The sequence below is a fragment of the Chrysoperla carnea genome, chromosome 3 (assembly GCF_905475395.1).
Source record: "Chrysoperla carnea chromosome 3, inChrCarn1.1, whole genome shotgun sequence".
NCBI classification, from domain to species: domain Eukaryota; kingdom Metazoa; phylum Arthropoda; class Insecta; order Neuroptera; family Chrysopidae; genus Chrysoperla; species Chrysoperla carnea.
The window spans coordinates 88,705,138-88,723,106 of NC_058339.1; the positions used below are offsets into that span (position 1 = coordinate 88,705,138).

Genomic DNA, 17,969 nt, shown 5'->3' on the forward strand with positions numbered 1-17,969 from the left:
TTAACTTAAAAGTCAAATTTCACCGGTATATTCAAGGTTAAGAGACTCCAGACCTTGATTAAAGGTCGATTCCGTCTATCCAATCACTTGGGCTTCTTCTGTACACTTTACGAAACACGTACACATTAATAAAAACAGAAGAAAAAAATTCACTTGGCACTTTCAATCAGTTGGTGACACTCCAGATCTTTTTTAAAGGTCAAACCCGTCTCTCCAATAATCCAGGCTTCTTCTGTGTACACTTCAGAGGACATATCCATTTTATCCATTGCCATTTTAGAAAAAATGATTTCACTGAATATACTCTTAAGGTAGTACGAGGGCCAAAGCCAGTTTAAACTTGTGGTTGAAATTATTTGTACCTTATTTTCAACTTTGATAATGAATTTTGTTATAACTTCATGAATTTTGACGAAAAATAAGAATATAATTTTTCGACTTCTGTCTAGGTTTCACGAAATATTGAAAGCTAATTAATTAAACAAAATTTTCAATTGTGGATATTTTGAAAATTACTCCAGATATCGAAAAAATTTATTTTTACTTTTCGCCTTATATTGTCAAGTTATAACATAATTCACCATCAAAATTGAAAAAATATATTATGTTTTTAATTTGTCCCCCCCCCCTACCGTGCTCATACATTCTTAATTAGTCGGGCACAACTAGTTTTTTTTTTTTTTTTTAATTAGTTTTTAAGGTTTTAACTTAATTTTGAATAGTTTTTTTTTAATTTTTACGGGCTGGTTTTAAAGAAAATGAAAAACATCATCAATCTACCGTTTTCCTATAAAACCAATGCTAAATATGCCTACTTTTGAAATCATTTATATATTTAAATAATCGGGCAAACCCCCCCCCCCCACTAAAATTTTCAGCATTGATTAAGACTAAGTCCAACTACATATAAAAAAAATCAAGCCTTTTATCGAACGTTGCCCTAGCGCTTGTACATCCTTAATGGTATCAGTCTCGTTTATAAAACTCCATACATTTTCTATATAAATTAAAACTATCCATGTTGATGCTTCTATATTTTTGTGAAATAGAAAACCTCAAACGTGTCATCATATTGTGTGATAGTTGCTCGTATAGTTTTTTTCCGCCTTTGTTGAGGTTTCAACTAGCAGAAAAAAAGTACACACATATAGAAAAGAGATTGACGCGGGCAGAAAACTGAGTGACTGAATAAAGTTACAGCTAACATACCTCTATACGTAAAAAATATGGTTTGTTTTTAATACACAAATGTTAGTTTTTTTGTACCCTATTTACTTACACTGATAGAAAGAAATAGTTTCAATACACTGTAATGTCACCATCCTTTAAAGAACAAGCGATTTTTTTGATGGTATGGCGTCTATTGAAACAAAGCAACCACAAAGTAGAGTAGATTAGTATGGAATTTATTTAATACTTCTTCTGATTAAAAAACTATGGTTTTTTGTTTATGAGCAAGGAAAATAAAATATATATGAATAATCTTCTTATATCTTTAAACGAGCAATTCTTGTATATATATATATCTTTATCAGCAATCTCGAAAACAGCTCCAACGATTTAAACACATTACCACTCCTTTGCGTTGCTCAGTCGGGTAAAAAGTACACATATAGATCCAATCTTCAAATAAACCCGATTTTACATTTTTATTGGGTCAGAATTACTTTAGATACTGAGAATGTTCGAAATTGAAGACTGAAAAATTGAAATTGAATTTTTCTATACTATCGTCTCATATTTTGTAAAGATTTTTTCTCTAGAATTTCTTATCAAGTCTCAACAAATTAGCATTTAAAAATGTACATGTGTTCATAGAATTTTTCTAGGTGATGTATAGAAAGCCAAATAAAATGTATATGACTATAAAATTCAAGCATATTAAGTCCAACAAAGCAGCTGTCGTTACTGTGTGTCAACTTGTATCATGTATGAGTCTGTAGTCTGAACATATAACTCATAAAGTATATTAAAAACTGCATACACCACCCTTTCAGCCCCTCTTCATATCACAAATCGAATAAGGGCGAATAAAAATACAATATAAACACAACATTGGAGTTGAGTTGAACAGACAGACAGACAGTTATACATTTTATAGAGATGGATTACAAAGCTGTTACATGAATTTTACATCAGCATTTCATCATATTTTACAATAATTATTACAATACAAAATGTTTTTAATATAGAAAATTATTAATATACGATACCATATATCTATCATATGGTAGCCACCCATATCAATAGAGAAGTTTTTTTAATTTAAATTCTAGGCATTTTCCCAGGATAAAAGATTCTGCATTCTATTGATTTGTGAAAAAATTTATATTTTCAATTGTCCGTCATTCCCATAGCAAGATGCTCCGTAATTTACCGAATCAACGAATGGCTACGATAAGCTTATCTTGATAGTCGGGACTTTGCGCAAAGCATACGATAGGCCAAGCTGTGTACAACCACAGCTAGGCCGCTCGACTGAAAGTCACAAGAACACAATTAAGGAGGGTGATGGGATTGTTGACAAGCCAGTGTGGGTTGAAATATCACCTTCATAACATGGGAATCTCTAATGACCCTACTCGTAAGGTCTGTATGGAGGACGATGAAACCTCCATGCATGTAGTTGCAGCTGTAGAAATCTGCAGGGTGTCAATATGTTTGAGTCCGAAACCTTGGATTCATCAATCTGCCCTCGACGCGACGTAATCCCATAGCTTCAATTGCTTGATAAAAATAAAGGCTTGATTTTTTTGATATGAAGTTGGACTAAGTCTAAGCCAATTTTGAAAATTTTAGGGTAGCTTGTCCGATTAATTAAATAAATGACATCTAAAGTAGGCATATTTAATATTGGTTTTATGGGAAAAATTTAGATGGATATGTTTTCATAGATTACTCCAGAACTAGTCGGTGGAAATTATAAAAAAAAATAAACTAATTCAATTAAAGTTAAAACATTAATCAATCAATTATTGAAAACAAAAAACCTGTTGTATCAACTAATTAAAGATGTACGGTAGTGGGGAAACAAATTTAAAAAATTATATTTTTTCGATTTTGATGGTGAATTATGATATAACTTGACAATTATAAGAAGAAAAGTAAGAATAAAATTTTTCGATACCTGTAGTTATTTTTTAAATATTTAAAATTTTGTTTCATTATTTAACTTTCGATATTTCGAAAACAAAGAAGATATCGAAAATTTTTATTCTAATTTTTCGTCTACATTTATGAAGTTATAACAAAATTCATAATCAAAGTTTAAAATAAGGTACAAATAATTTCAACTACAAGTCTAAACTTGCCTTGACGTTCTTACTACCTTAAAATAGTTAATTTTAAAATAACAACATCAATGATACTTTGAAGACACGAAATGGTAAATATCTTCAAAATTAGGTAATATTTATACCATACATATATGTAATATGCAAGGTATACTAAGTTTAGTCCCAAATTTGTAAAGCTTAAAAATATTAATGCCACGCACAAAATTTTGCTATAGGTGTTCATAGAATCACCTAATTAGTCCATTTCCGGTTGTCCGCCCGTCCGTCCGTCTGTGGACACGATAACTCAAAAACGAAAAAAGATACCGAGCTGAGCATCATAGGTCAATTGGGTCTTGGGTCCGTAGGATCCATCTTGTAAAACGTTAGAGATAGAATAAAAATTTAAATGTAAAAAATGTTATCTTATCAAAAAATAAACAACTTTTGCTCGAAACATTTTTTCGTATACATCACTGTTTACCCGTGAGGGCGCCAATTAGGCGGAAATTTTATAATATGTACTATACTTGAATATCAGTATATTGTATGTGTCACATGTTTGTATGTGTAATGTGATAAAGAAATCAACAGTGACTATGCATGGTATTTCAACAATTCATTCAGTCAATTGTTTGTTTTCACTTGTTAAAATTAAGTATTGATATTCAACTTCCGTAATAAAATCCATAAACATTTCTGTATCTTTCATAGTTTCATGGTTTACGTTTAACACTTAACAAATAATAAAGATTAAAAAAAATGATAAATCAGGTACCAAATTGTACAAATAAATGGAATAAATATTAAATGTGCTCATTGCTCAGATTTCATCTCTCAATTCTACCATTTTCAATACTTATTCTTTGTTTATTTATCTTTAAAATTTATTGGTTCCGTTCAAGATAAAATTTATAGATAACAAAAAAAAATATATATGTATACTTAAAATAAATGTACACAATTTTTTATTTATTACAAGACGAAAACCCGTTAAAATATCACCAAAATCAACTATATTATTGGTAAAAGAGTTACATTACGAAAAAATTGACTTTAAGCAGAAATTTTTTCTTCAACTGCCTGAATAAGTTTAGTAGTCTCTGTAATCGAGACTCAATCAAATCAGTATTGGAACGTATGTGTATATTAGGTAGACTGTACACACAGCAATAAACACTTGTTAGAATCATAACAACGAATCATAATTAGATGAATGCACAAACAAAGGTTATTGGAAAAAATAATATACCTGGAAAAATGGACCCGGAGTTTGTCGACTATAGAGGAGTCGGCCAGGTTCTGGCCTTTTTAACCCTTTCGTTCAAAAATGGGACCCTATTACCGAAATTGTTTTCAGTCCATTTTTTCCGGGTCTATTTTTTCCTAAATCCACAAACAAACAATATTATTTTCGAGTGCATAGTAGAGAGCGGTTGGGAGAGTATGACTGGGTGAAAAACGTTCTGATTATCGAAACTCTACTGACTGTACTCGCTAAAGTAGATTTTCTTTGGAAATGATTGTTCAACTATTTTCTTGCACGGTGTACCGTTTAAAATTTCTTTCCTATAGACATATCGATAAGACTGAAGACCATGCAAATCCATCGAACATCGTTCATCGAACATTCAACATAATATTTACTATTAACTTTATTAATCATATTTTATCCGAAAATATAGAGTTATGCACTGTAAAGAATGTCAACGGAAAAGAATGGGATGCGCTATAAATTCGTTTCATTATTTTCAGAACACACGGTAGTCGCCTGATGTTGAATTTGCATAATACGTAAAAAAATGTAAAACTGGACTTGATATGACAAAATTTGAAAGTGAAATTAAAATTGATTAAAAAACGAAGAAGTTATAAGCATTCAAAGATTGTTGCCCATCCACTTTTAGCAAAATGAAGTTTAATATGTATTTTACACGTATCTCCATGGTGATATTGGGCATTTATGTCACTAACCTATACCTTCTTTTTTGTTTAATTAGGAATTTTAAACGTTCATATTTTGAGTAAATTTTCAAAAACGAATTTCACCTTTCTGTCCGTGCAGGGTTTTTTTAATGAACATGCCTATTTATTGAGTTTTTCGAAGATGTTTGATTTTTTTCCGCTGCTTTTTGTTTCAACGGCAATGAACTGAAATTTGATGATATAAGATTGCTTAGTTATTCGAATCGATGTGTTTAAACGCGAGACTGAATTCAAAGATGAATTCGTCGGGAGAAACCGCTTTTTTCGACGTTTTAATGGTTTTAAGCTTCAGTAAAGTCTCCTAAATACGTTGGGTTAGTATCAAGGATGTGGTTTTTGGGAAACTCCCAGCCATTTTTCCTCTTTTATATGTCGGAATATTACATTTTTCGTGATTTTATTTGAAAAGTTGTACAGTCTCTCCAAATCAAGTTAGAGAGTTGAAAGTCTGTATGTGAGTTAGGTTAGTTATACATAACGCGTCTAAGTATAACTTCAAAAAGCTTTTTTTAGAAAGAAATATATCATGAGGGGGAAATATAATTTTAGTGATGGAATTTTTATTTTTATGTTGGTAATAGTAAGATGATTTGTAGCGTGGTACCTCTTCCACTCTCTTTAAATCGTAATATCTGTGTAGATATATATTTTTTTTATTGTTATTATTTCGCAAATATATATCTGGAGGGTATTTTTATAAATAACGGTGTTTATTTGTTTGCTTCTTGGCTTTAATTCTGTATCTGTACACTTTTATAATGTTTTTAAAAATCATGTATTTCGCTTTGTTTGCTAAAACGTTTTCTTTCGTTTTTTTTTTAAGTACTCATCAGCAAAACAGTCAGATTCTCTTTGTCTTCACTTTATAATATTATCAAAGCCGATTTAACATTTTTTTCTATTACAGTTAAACTTCTTTTGTCTATAATAGTTTAAAATAGAATAGCCGTAAAACCACTTTTTAACAGAATGAAATAAAATTTTAAGTAGATGTTAAAAATAACCACGCTTTTGAGAATTGCTTAGTTCAAAATTTTTTGCCCATCAAATAAAAAAGATATTCGCTATCAAAGTTGGAACTTTTTAAGGGTTATTTTAAATCATACCTTGTGTTTGTATAATTTGTATGTGTATACATATGATGTATAAGTATTATGTACAGATACAAGTATCTTGTCACAAATAGTCTCTACGTGTATCGCAGCATGTTTTTATAAACTTACTTAAAATATAATGGACAATCGATCTTAATTTTTCATACCATGTATATATGAAATATATCCAGGTATACTAATTTTAGTCCCAAGTTTGTAACGCTTAAAAATATTGATAAAATCACCTAATTGGTCCATTTACGGTTATCTGTCTGTCTGTTATAGCGCCCTTAGTACGTAAAAAGTGAAGTCGGATTCGTAAATGAGCCATTTAGGTCAATTGGGTCTTGGGACCGTAATACCTATCTTTTAAACCATTAGAAAATTTGTGTAAAGCTCACTGTTTACCCGTGAGGGCGTAAATTATGTTTCAAACATTACATAGTATGTATACGGGTTCTGTATACATATATTTTAAATTTATACGTAACATCTGTTATGTATGTGTTTGTTTGTTTGTAGCATATACTATATTTACTGATGCAGTGAAAAGATAATGTTTTTACTTTGTGTGTAAGAGTGGCTATCTTTCTTTACTTATATGACATAAAAAAACAAACGATTGCGTAATCAACACGTTCCATACACAGTATTTCAACAATTAACTCAAGGAATTATTTGTTTTCCCTTGTTAAACAATATTTCGCAAATTTATAGTGAAGCCAAGAATATTGTCAACATTGAATAAAATTTGTTTGTTTTTTTATCGTAACAAAATCAAAATTAAGATTTAGAAAAATGATCTCTATTAATTTGATCTTGATTGAGTATTCTCTTAAGTAATTTTTTAAAATTTCGCTAAAATTTGTCTGTTTTCTTATCTTTATCTTGATTGGTCGAACATTTTCGAAAATTTCGCTAAATTACCGCTGTATCTCAAACTGTATGTACGTTTTACAATAAAAATGTCTCTGAGAAGCAGAAAAAAATCGTCATTAACAAACAATATAAATATTGTTAAAAATTTATCCCCTCCAGCTTACAAAATGCCACATTTTTATGTAAAACAAAGATGCCATCGAATAATTTTCGTTTTTGTTTAATGATATAATTTATACATCGTGACTTATTACATAAATTATTTAATACATCCAAAATTTAAAAATTTAAAGGCCCCCACAATTGTGTTTTTTTGTTTTAATAATGCCTGCATGTTAAAATAATTTTACTAAAAAAATTTGTTATAAAATTTCAAGAACAGATGTCTTTGAAAAAAAAAAAAAAAAGTTGTAATAATATAATTATTTCTCTATATTTATACAGTATTGGAAACTATTCGACATTGAAATTTTAACTTTTGTTTGATTGTTGTTGTGTTAGGTCTCGAAAAGATGAAGCAGTGATATAGAAATCTTTGATTTTTAAATGTTAGCTATTTGAAACAATAAATGTTTTATTCAAATCAATATTCGCAATTTTTGGTGCTTGTGTGGTTCCGACCTAAAAACACAATGATCTAAGAGACGGTATAAGGTCGATCTTCACCCATCTGATAGTCAGAATGAAAGATATTTTTTATGAAATTTTTTTTGATTTTTAAGCACTTCTATCATAGTTTTTCTATCGAAAAGTGGCTATTTTTAATAAAGTTAATTTTAATCAATTTTTCACTAGCGGTTTTTGAAGGCAAGCCTATACAATTATTTTTATAATTAAATTATCTTTCTTCTGATAAATTGATTTACCTGTTCATATGGTATGAACATATCTACAACGATCTGCTAATCAATCGAAATTGGTGTCAGAAGATAATTTAATTACGAAAATAATGGTGTAGGTTTGCCTGTGAAAAATCGTTCATGGAAAAAATTGATTAGAATTAATTTAATTTAAAATAGATACGAATGCTTTTCGAAACAAAAACTATGATAGGCATGTTTAAAATTCAATATAATTTCATAAAAAATATGTCTCACCTAGTTATCAGATGGGTAAAGATCGACTTTATACCGTTACTTGTGCTGCAACCGTGAATTTACCCTAATGTATTGCAAAGGTATATTCACATTTTATAAGTTATAACGTTTCAATTATACTTCCTATAAGTCATAGGCAATAAATAATGTATTTTTCTAGGAAAAAAACAAGGGTAGAAAATGATATTCGATGGTATTATTGTAACATATTTGGGGTTGGGGATAAGGTAGTGTTCCTTGAGTGAACGATCTTTAGGGTAAAATAACACAATAAACGATAATAGGGTATTTTCTTTAACTGCTTATAAACGTTTTACATACCTGAAAAAGATTACACAAGATGGGTTTTATGTCCAAATTAAAACGATTAGGCGGGGAACCCATGACAGTAAAACTGTACTTACACGGATTTCAAAATTTCGCATATGAATCACTACTAGTTAACGATGGGTACAATATGGACTAGATGTGCCAGAGTTTTTATCCTGACAGAAATATTTTTAGTTTTATTTTTAATAATTACAAGTAACATTTTGCACTTTCATGGAAATGAATTTGTAAGAGACCATTGGATTGCAAACTTTATCTTTTTTTATTGAGGAAAATTTGGTGTGACAGCTCTTATCGTGGCAGAAAGATCTGCCACATCGATTTTTAATATATAAAGCCAATAAAATTTTACCCTTATCACGGAATTATTTTTGTTTTAATTTGTTCGTTTTGAGTTCTACTTTCGAAATATTTGGGTGTGACAGCTCAAAATATTTCTGCCACGATAAACCCTGGTACACGTAGTCCATATTGTACCTATCATTAAATAGTATTGCGCAGTTTAACTGTTACGGGCTCCAGGGCTAGTCGGTTTTGTTCTTTATAAAAAGTGATTTTCGATGTGTTTTTTCAATGTGTTGCCATTTTGGTATTACATAATAGAATGTTGTAACGGACACATAAGCCAGTCAAATTCTACATTAAAATTGTAAAATGTAAAGATCCTTTTTTGGTATGTTATTTTGACTCTTTAGGGGGGACTATGTTTTACAAGCAAAAAACAGTGCTTCAAATTTTCGTTTCCAGTAGTGTAAATAATATGAAAGCATTTTTTTATTATTTTATCTATATTTCTTCTTAATACATACATGCATACATACATACATAAATATGTATAGTATACTAATATAAATAAAACATTTTATAATGATGCTGTTAAGGTCAATAAACTATAAATAAAAATTATATTTTTATTACATACATACAAACATACAAACATGTACAAGTATACAGCGTGCTTCAAATTGTAACAACAGAACTTCATCAATTGTTAAAATTTTAATAAACGCAAGTTTGACAGTATGAGCTAAGGATCCTTCATGATCAAAGGCTTATGCATAAACCAACAGTAGAGTTATAGGTGTATGATTATACCTCGGTTCGAGAAAAAAAAGTCTGCCACCGACTGGCACTAGAGATTTCTAATCTTTCCAAACAGTCGTTTTGGCAATATTTACAATACCCTTTTGGTAACATTTCCTATGTTAAAAGTGTATTTTTAAATTGTAATTATATTATCGTTATCTACTTTATTTTAAGTCCTATTATTTTAACTTGGATCATCCTGTATACGTATGTAAGTATGTATCTGAAATGAATTTGATGTTTATACTATTATTGAGATGATTATAAAACTTACAATATAAAACTTAAAAAAGATCTTAGATGATCTGACATTCATTTAATATTGATCTATCTAAAAAAAACTGATATGTAAGTAAGCTACTTACATATATATTCGATACTTTCAGTACGTGATACTTCGGGTACTTTTATTTTTCGAAAATAATCGCAGTGCTTGAAATTCAATTGTAACTTTAACCATTCTTATCGGGAAAACCGCTTCTGTTTGTAAATCTTTTCCCCGACAAAGAATATTTAGGAGAATTTTATAAAAAAAAAAAAGTTAAAAAGTTCTACAGCAATCAAAAATTTGTATAGAACAGCCATAAACAGACAAACTTACAGACGTACAGAATATATAGCAATGATTGATCATTAATCAAAATTATTTTAATTCATAACTAGTTTAAAAATATTAATATTAATAATAAAATAAATATAAAATTAATAATAAAAATAACTAAAAAAAAAACAATGTAAATAAAATAATTCATATTAATATCTATGTAATGAATCATTTCTGTCATTTATCATAAACAATGCGGGACACGATTTAAGGGGGGAGGGATACGTGCTATAGTGTACAGAGATGTGTTCTTATACGTAATAAATTTTTTTTTTATTCAATTAGCTGCTGTTATCATAATTGACTCATGCAGCTTCACTTTGTTAGGTTTTAACTGAGATTTAAATATATTTTATTATTTAAATTAGTAATAAATGTAAATAAAGGTATTATTATGTATTTGTATACAAGGTGAATTATTTATCGGTCACAAATAGCCATCCATTAAGTCCAGACGTTTATCATATTAAATTTACCAGTATCAAACGCCTAGTTAATTTATAGAAAAACTAGCTGTGAACTACCCGCTTTGCTGGGCAACATCCCCACTTGCACCCCTCCCTCCACATTTCCTTGCGTGGGATAACAGTTTTGTAATGTACACGTCATGCTCTTTTATTTGATACCCCACTTAGGTATATTTGTAAATATTCGATAATTCCTTCCCACTTTCTCGCTACACCTTTCTACCCTCCGAAGGTTAAAAGTAGATAAAAACAATAGATCTTTGAAGCTGGTTGTATATCGTGTCAATATTTTAGCTTAATCGATGCACAACTTTTTTAGTTTTTGAAGCATATCCCTTTCAACCCTTATTTCAACCCCTTACTCTACTATAATATTGATGTATTATACATAAAAACCTTCCTCTTGAATCACTCTATCTATTAAAAAAAATCGCATCAAAATCCGTTGCGTAGTTTCAAAGATTTAAGCGTACAAAGGGACATAGGGACATAAGGACATAGGGACAGAAAAAGCGATTTTCTTTTATACTATGTAGTGAAGCATGAATACTTTTTCGTCTAGTTTGAATCGTTTGGCAGTTAATATTATTTTCACATAATAATCGCACATTTTTAAGCCAGTAAGTAATATATTCGTGGCTTTTTGGTATAAAATAAATTCATAGACATATGTTTAAAATATTATTCAGTGATGTTAGTTAGTTCTGCGTCCAGCTGTTGTCACAATTTAAACGCCCCAAATGTGTGTGTGTGTGTGTTTCATTTACTTTCTAGTGTACAATATTAAAGATTTTTATCTCCACACCAAATGTAAAGGTCATCAATCATCTCTCTATTCTCTAGTGAAGATTAATACCACTGGGTCTTGTAGTTTTAATGAACTTTGAGTATAACAACAAAGTATTGTTTTTAAAGATCAAAAAGTCATTTATATTTTTTTCTTTTAAATGCTTGTTTTATTGTTAAAAATTATACCTCTTACCATATAAGCTTCCGTATAGCAATACTCGAATTACGTACAAAAATTTAATTCATTAGTAATCAGTTTTATATAATTATTTATGCCCTTGAAGCATTTTTCAAAAATTTAAAACTTCAATATAATGAAATCTCGATTTTCAAAAATCAAGTTTAAAAAATAACTTCCCAATTTTCGGAAATTTTCTGTACTTTATAGAAAGAATCCCGTATTGGTAATGAAATCTCGAGAAAAAAATGCCCATTGACTTGACAGACAGGAAAGTCGACTTGTCCCGGTTTATTCAATGATAAAAGATACCAGTCACCTGGGCCTCTTCTGTAAAATTGCTAAACTTTCAATTTTTAATGATTACTTCAAAATCCTTCGTAAAAGTTTTTTCAAAAAAGTATTTGAGACGTATGAGTTAGCAATTAATATCAATATCCTTACATTGTCCTTAATGTCCAACCAACCACATTCAGCTTCCCTCCCCATCCCACCAGCTCTAAAATCCAGAGCAATTTGTAATTTAGACTGTCAGATATCAGATAACGTGTCTTAATCCATAACTAATTAATAATCGGACATTATTTTTATTATACCCCTTAAAGGTAAGGTCTTTTACTGCAGTAATTAGATTTTTTTTAAAGTCACTATATCGATTAATAGTTATTACATACCACATTACTAAGTGCCAAAATTAAATATATGACATTGCTTACGGCTGATTTACAAAAGCAGGCATTATAAAGTTAAACCTGACTCTGCTTGCAAACCTGTTTTAAGCCTACATTTTTATAAAAATATAATATAATGCTTGATAGTTTTTGAACATATTATAAATTTACATGAGAAAAAATGAACATAAACTTTTAAATTTCAGTTTTACTTTCATTATACGAGGAATATATATGTATATATGGAAGTCAGGGAGGAATCACACTTTTTATTATCTTTGTACAAGGTGTTCTACAATTGAATGCAAAAATTTTAGCTTCCTAAATAACATTATAAAGACGAGCGAAAAAGTTCTTTACCAAATTTCGATCTGAGGCCTAATTTCCGAGATAATTAACCAAATCAATTAATAAAAAATAAAATAAATTTATCCAATAAAAGAGCACTTAAAAATATAAAAATGTCTTTATCGTTGCATTTAATTATCATATTATCTATCTCACTTTTTAAAATTTTTGTCAGATCCAATCCAGTAACCATTGTGGATTAATTTAATTTAAAAAAGTTGAATATATATTATGATAATGAAATGCAACGATAAAGACATTCATATATTTCTAAGTGTTCTGTCATTGGATAAATGTATTAATAGATTTGGTTAATTATCTCGAAAATTAGACCTCAGATTGAAATTTGATAAAGAGATTTTTCATTCGTCTAAGTAAGTTTATTTAGAAAATGAAGAGTTCTGCAGTCAATTATGAAACACCTTATATATCATTGAATAGGTATTTGAAAATCCTAACTAAAATAAAAACTGAAAACTACTATTAAAATCTCAAATCTTCTAAATAATGGATCCCGACTGTTTAAGTCGCTATGTAAACACTGTTGGACATGTTTTTTTCTTTTCAGTTTATATTTAACGTAGTCGGGTGTTCGATTTTTTTAATATTAATTTTTTATGTATACAAAACAATACACGCAAAATTATGCATAAAATTTTTATTAAATTTAATAACGGAGCGACAGCAGCGCGTGATCGAGCCAGCTAGTATTTTATAAATAAAAAAGATACCGGCACAAATATAAAAAATATAGTCAGTTTTTCCACATTGCATTTAAGCAAGGTCTTTTTAATGAATGCTCCCGTATTTGTATCATTGAATGCACCCATTAAAAAGAAATTAAAATATAAAATAAAATTATTTATTTATTAATAAAATCAAAAAATATATATTAATCGTATTTAATAAAGACATTCTGTTCAATAAAAAATAATTAATGATTTGTCATGCGAGATTTATGCGGGTCTATATATTTATGAGAAACACAGATCCCAGAAATTAGGTATTCAATTGATCTAAATAGAAAAATAATGAATACTTAAGCGCCTTTCTCGCTTTTGAATTCTCAAATTTTAGAAATCTAAATGATACAATAATGAATTAATCTTTAACTTCATAAAATATGTTCAAAGATCATTTTAGGATTTTGGATAAGCACAAAAATTGAATTTTTTCATCGTTTTTCAATTTTAGGATGATTTTCAGGAGGATAAAAAGGCAAATATTCTGAAAGTTCTTTATTTAACTTAAAAGCATGACAAATGAAATTTAGAAAATTTAAAAAACCCCCGACAAACTTTTCGGGTACGAAACCTTAAACTCAAACTTGAAACATATCTAAGAACACTCTTCTTTAAATTACCTTTTTTCTTAGAGCCTTCTTTAACTGTTTAACTTTTTAGTTTTTCCGGGTACAGAACCCTAAACTCGAACTTGAAACATAGCTAAGAACACTCTCCATTAAATTATCTTTCAAACGAAACAAAAAAATCCAAATCGGTTCATCCGTTTAGGCGCTACGATGCCACAGACAGACAGGCAGGCAGTCACAGCTGTCAAACTTATAAAACCCCTTTTTTGGTCCGGGAGTTAAAAATAGATACAGGGAAATCAAAATGCGTTTATAATACCTCCTTTACTTTGAACAAGGAAGTAATAAGTATAAATATTGTTGACACACCCATGAGAGACACTAATTTCCCATAACGAGGTTCTCAAATGACAAGCCCCGTGACAAATTAACATGAAAATTTAAAATTATTATAAAATTATACGGAAAATTGTAAAAAAATTATTTCCTAATTTTTAATACTTAATAATTTGTGTTGCCCTTTTTTATAGCGCGATAAGTTATTTTTATTGTTTTTTTTCAAATTTGGGAAAAAACCATTAAATTTTTTGCTATAAAAATACATTAATCGAGACATAATTAAAAAATTTTAATCGAAATATGAAAAGTACATAAAAGGTGACATTATTTGTAGATTCCCTAGAGAAGAAATATCATTATTAATTACTAAAACAGAATTCATGCAGTGAAAAAAAATGGTGTAGAAATTATAGGCCTTGGGCCATAACCTTGCATAATGTTTGATAAACATTAAAGGCCGTATCTCGGGAAGGACCAAGCAATCACGTTTTATAAGCAGGTCAATTTTTTAAAACTTCTTACGGTGCTAAATTTATAGATTTGAGCTGTTAAAGTTTTCGTTTTTAACAAAAAAATCCTATATTGAAGTGTTTTTAAGCTTTATTATGTAACAAGGCCAATTTTCTTAAGATTAATTTGGAAAAATAATTTTCATGAGCTATAAGCATGGCAAATATTTTCCTATAAAAAAATTATTACAAATGGCACTTGTTTTTCTCTAAAATACATTTAAATTGATGAAAATGAATGGCATTTGCGTGTTTTTTCTTCTGTAAGTGATTTTCTCTAAACCTTTAGGCATCAGTATTTCAAAAACTTTGATATATATCGGAAAATTTTACTGTTAATTTTCTCAAATTCTAACAGATTCCATCCTCAAAATTTGAAACGTAAGTCTCAAATATTTTTATACACTGAACGAGGAAGATCCTTAAGAATGGCTTATCCAAATCGTGATCACTTTTTCTTTTATTAAAATTTTCGAAAAATCCTTAGGCCCTCTGAAAAATAATTTCTCCGCTAGGAAAATCTTCGTGAAAGACTGGCATACACTATTTCTGGCCCTAGGCCTATTATCCAAAAATAATTATTAAATAATTAAACATAAATTTAGGGGGATTTGTAAAAAAAACAACTGCTGCGAATAAAATTAAAATTTGGTGTTTGTTTTATTAATTAGCAACAATAATTTCTATTTTTATTCAAATTTATCAAAAAAAAATTTTATTTTTACATGTCCTTCATAAATTTCTAAAAGACAACTGGATTCTTAATTAACAAAAACACTTTTTAAAACCAAGAAAATATTTCTTAAGGTACCAAGATGTAATTTTTTCGAAATCTCGCTTTATTTTCAAAATATCAAATTTCAAAAATATAATTTTGGGAAAATTTGTTTTTATAACAAAATAAATCGACTCTTTGAATCAGTTTTTCCAACTCATACATCGAAAAATTGATCCTTTTCGTTTTGTCTCATCAATATCGATAGACAAACTAAGGCGTGCCTCAGAAATTATCGAATATTAAATTTAAACAGGGCTTCTACTGATTCTTACCAAATTTTAAGAATTTATAAGTTCTTAAATATGCAAATTCGAGATATTGAAACTTTAATCCTTGAGAACTCATTTGAGTTTTTTAAATCCTTCGAAAGTGCAAATTCGACTCATATTAAAATTTCTATATTTTGGGGATTTTAGCATTTCAAGTGTGTAAGGTATTATTGAATCCTTAATACTTAATAAGACTCGTTAAAAACATTGTGTGAGATGCCTTTTCGAATTCTTATTTCTAGATCGATAATCGAAATACCATGGAAATCGTTTTATTTTACACTTTATAAAAAACCTTGAGATTTAATATATATTTAGATACTATATCTAATAAGGCTACGCAAACTTTTAAGGGTGTACTTCAAATCGATACAAAGAAAAAGTTACGATAAATCCGAACTTTTAATTTAACGAGTATGAAAAAGCAAGATATCGAATCCTTAAAATAAGCTTGAAATCAATAGAAAAATCTCAATAAAGCCAAAACTTTTTATCTATAAAATCGTTAAGACTCTAGAAACATATATTCCCTTCCATTATTAGTTAAAAAAATAATATCGATTTTATTTACAAAGATTAATATTAATAAATGTGAAATCAAATTTTAAAAATTTTAATTCATATAATTGAAATCTATTTCGAAAATATTTTTGGAACAACTAAAATATATTTAAATCTAAAAAAATGAATATTGTGATGCAAATTAAATACTCAAAAATACAAAATCAGATTCTTAAATTTTTTAGAAAATTCTAAATAAATTTTCAACTAAATTTTTAGTTTTTTTTTTAACTTTTGAAACAAATTATTTATTAAAATGGAGTGAAAATAGTTTGAAAAAAAAAACATAAAATACATAGACAAAAGTATAATAAAATGGCCGACAAATAATTTTAACGTGAAGCGAGAAATTCACCCCGACACATACACAGAAGCATATACACCAGAAAGACATTGCGCAGTACACAGGACAACAACCCTGGCTAAATATACAGGGTCGCGCCCCTGTGTCTTGTTTCTTTTCATAAAAAATTTATTCAAATTTTATTAAAAAAATAACTTGAAATTAAAATCAAAACAAAACAAAAACACACTTGACTTGTCCAAGGACGCTTCAGTGGACGCTACACTGGTTATAACAAACAAAAGCAAACAAAACAATTCACCTACCTCATATTTAAGTCCAGCAAGACGTAACCAGGATTCAACTTTCAAACAATATGAAGAGATTGATGGCAACAAAGGTGTACGCGAAAATTGATACAAATACACAATATCTTTTTCATAATTTGTTTTATGAACGACAACTTTTGGAGGTGCCGGTTCCTTAACAGGAGCTGGAGTTTCAGCGGTTGTTGTTTCTTGTTTTTCAGCCACTGTTTCCTCAGTTTTCGTTACTTCCTTAACATCCTCTTTATCTTTTGTTTCGACCGCTGTTTGCACGTTATTTTCAACTTCAGTAGCCATTATTAAAAATTTTTTTTTTTTATTAAAAACAATTACAAAAAACTTTTTTGAGATTAAAAGAAATGCTTTTTATTAGAACAGAACACTTGACGAAGTTGTCCACAACAGATCACCGTACGGACTGCGCGCTGGTAGTCTTCTAGCACTGGAGCAAGCTTACACAGCAAGCGACCCAAGCGGCTGAAGAACTGTACGAGTATTGGTTAGTCACTATGTACAGACAGAACATAGATATCACTAACATACTAGACAGACTTCTTTTATCGTTTATAAATGTAACATATTTATTAATCATTATTTTTTTAATTAAAATAATTCTTATTTTAATTACATTTATGCATTTTTTTTTAATTACAAATCAAGTATTATTTAATGCATAGTGAACATATTTGAGAAGGATGAGTGTTTTCCGACATTCAAAATGCTGTTTACCCTAAAAATGATTCAAAACGTCCTTAATGGTGGGAGTTTATTAAATGAAAGAAATTAAC

The 17,969-nt window shown here is 28.9% G+C and overlaps 1 protein-coding gene across 2 annotated transcripts in view; it reads right to left on the reverse strand.

The window, feature by feature from the left end:
- LOC123294718 (failed axon connections) overlaps positions 1–17,627 on the reverse strand; it is a 133,680-nt gene extending 116,053 nt beyond the window's left edge. For both annotated transcript variants that reach the window (XM_044875840.1, XM_044875839.1), the window contains exon 1: positions 17,182–17,627. In XM_044875840.1, the coding sequence (XP_044731775.1) occupies positions 17,182–17,478 (297 nt within the window). In that variant the 5' untranslated portion in view covers positions 17,479–17,627. The remainder of the gene's footprint in view (positions 1–17,181) is intronic.
- Positions 17,628–17,969: the final 342 nt, after the last annotated feature.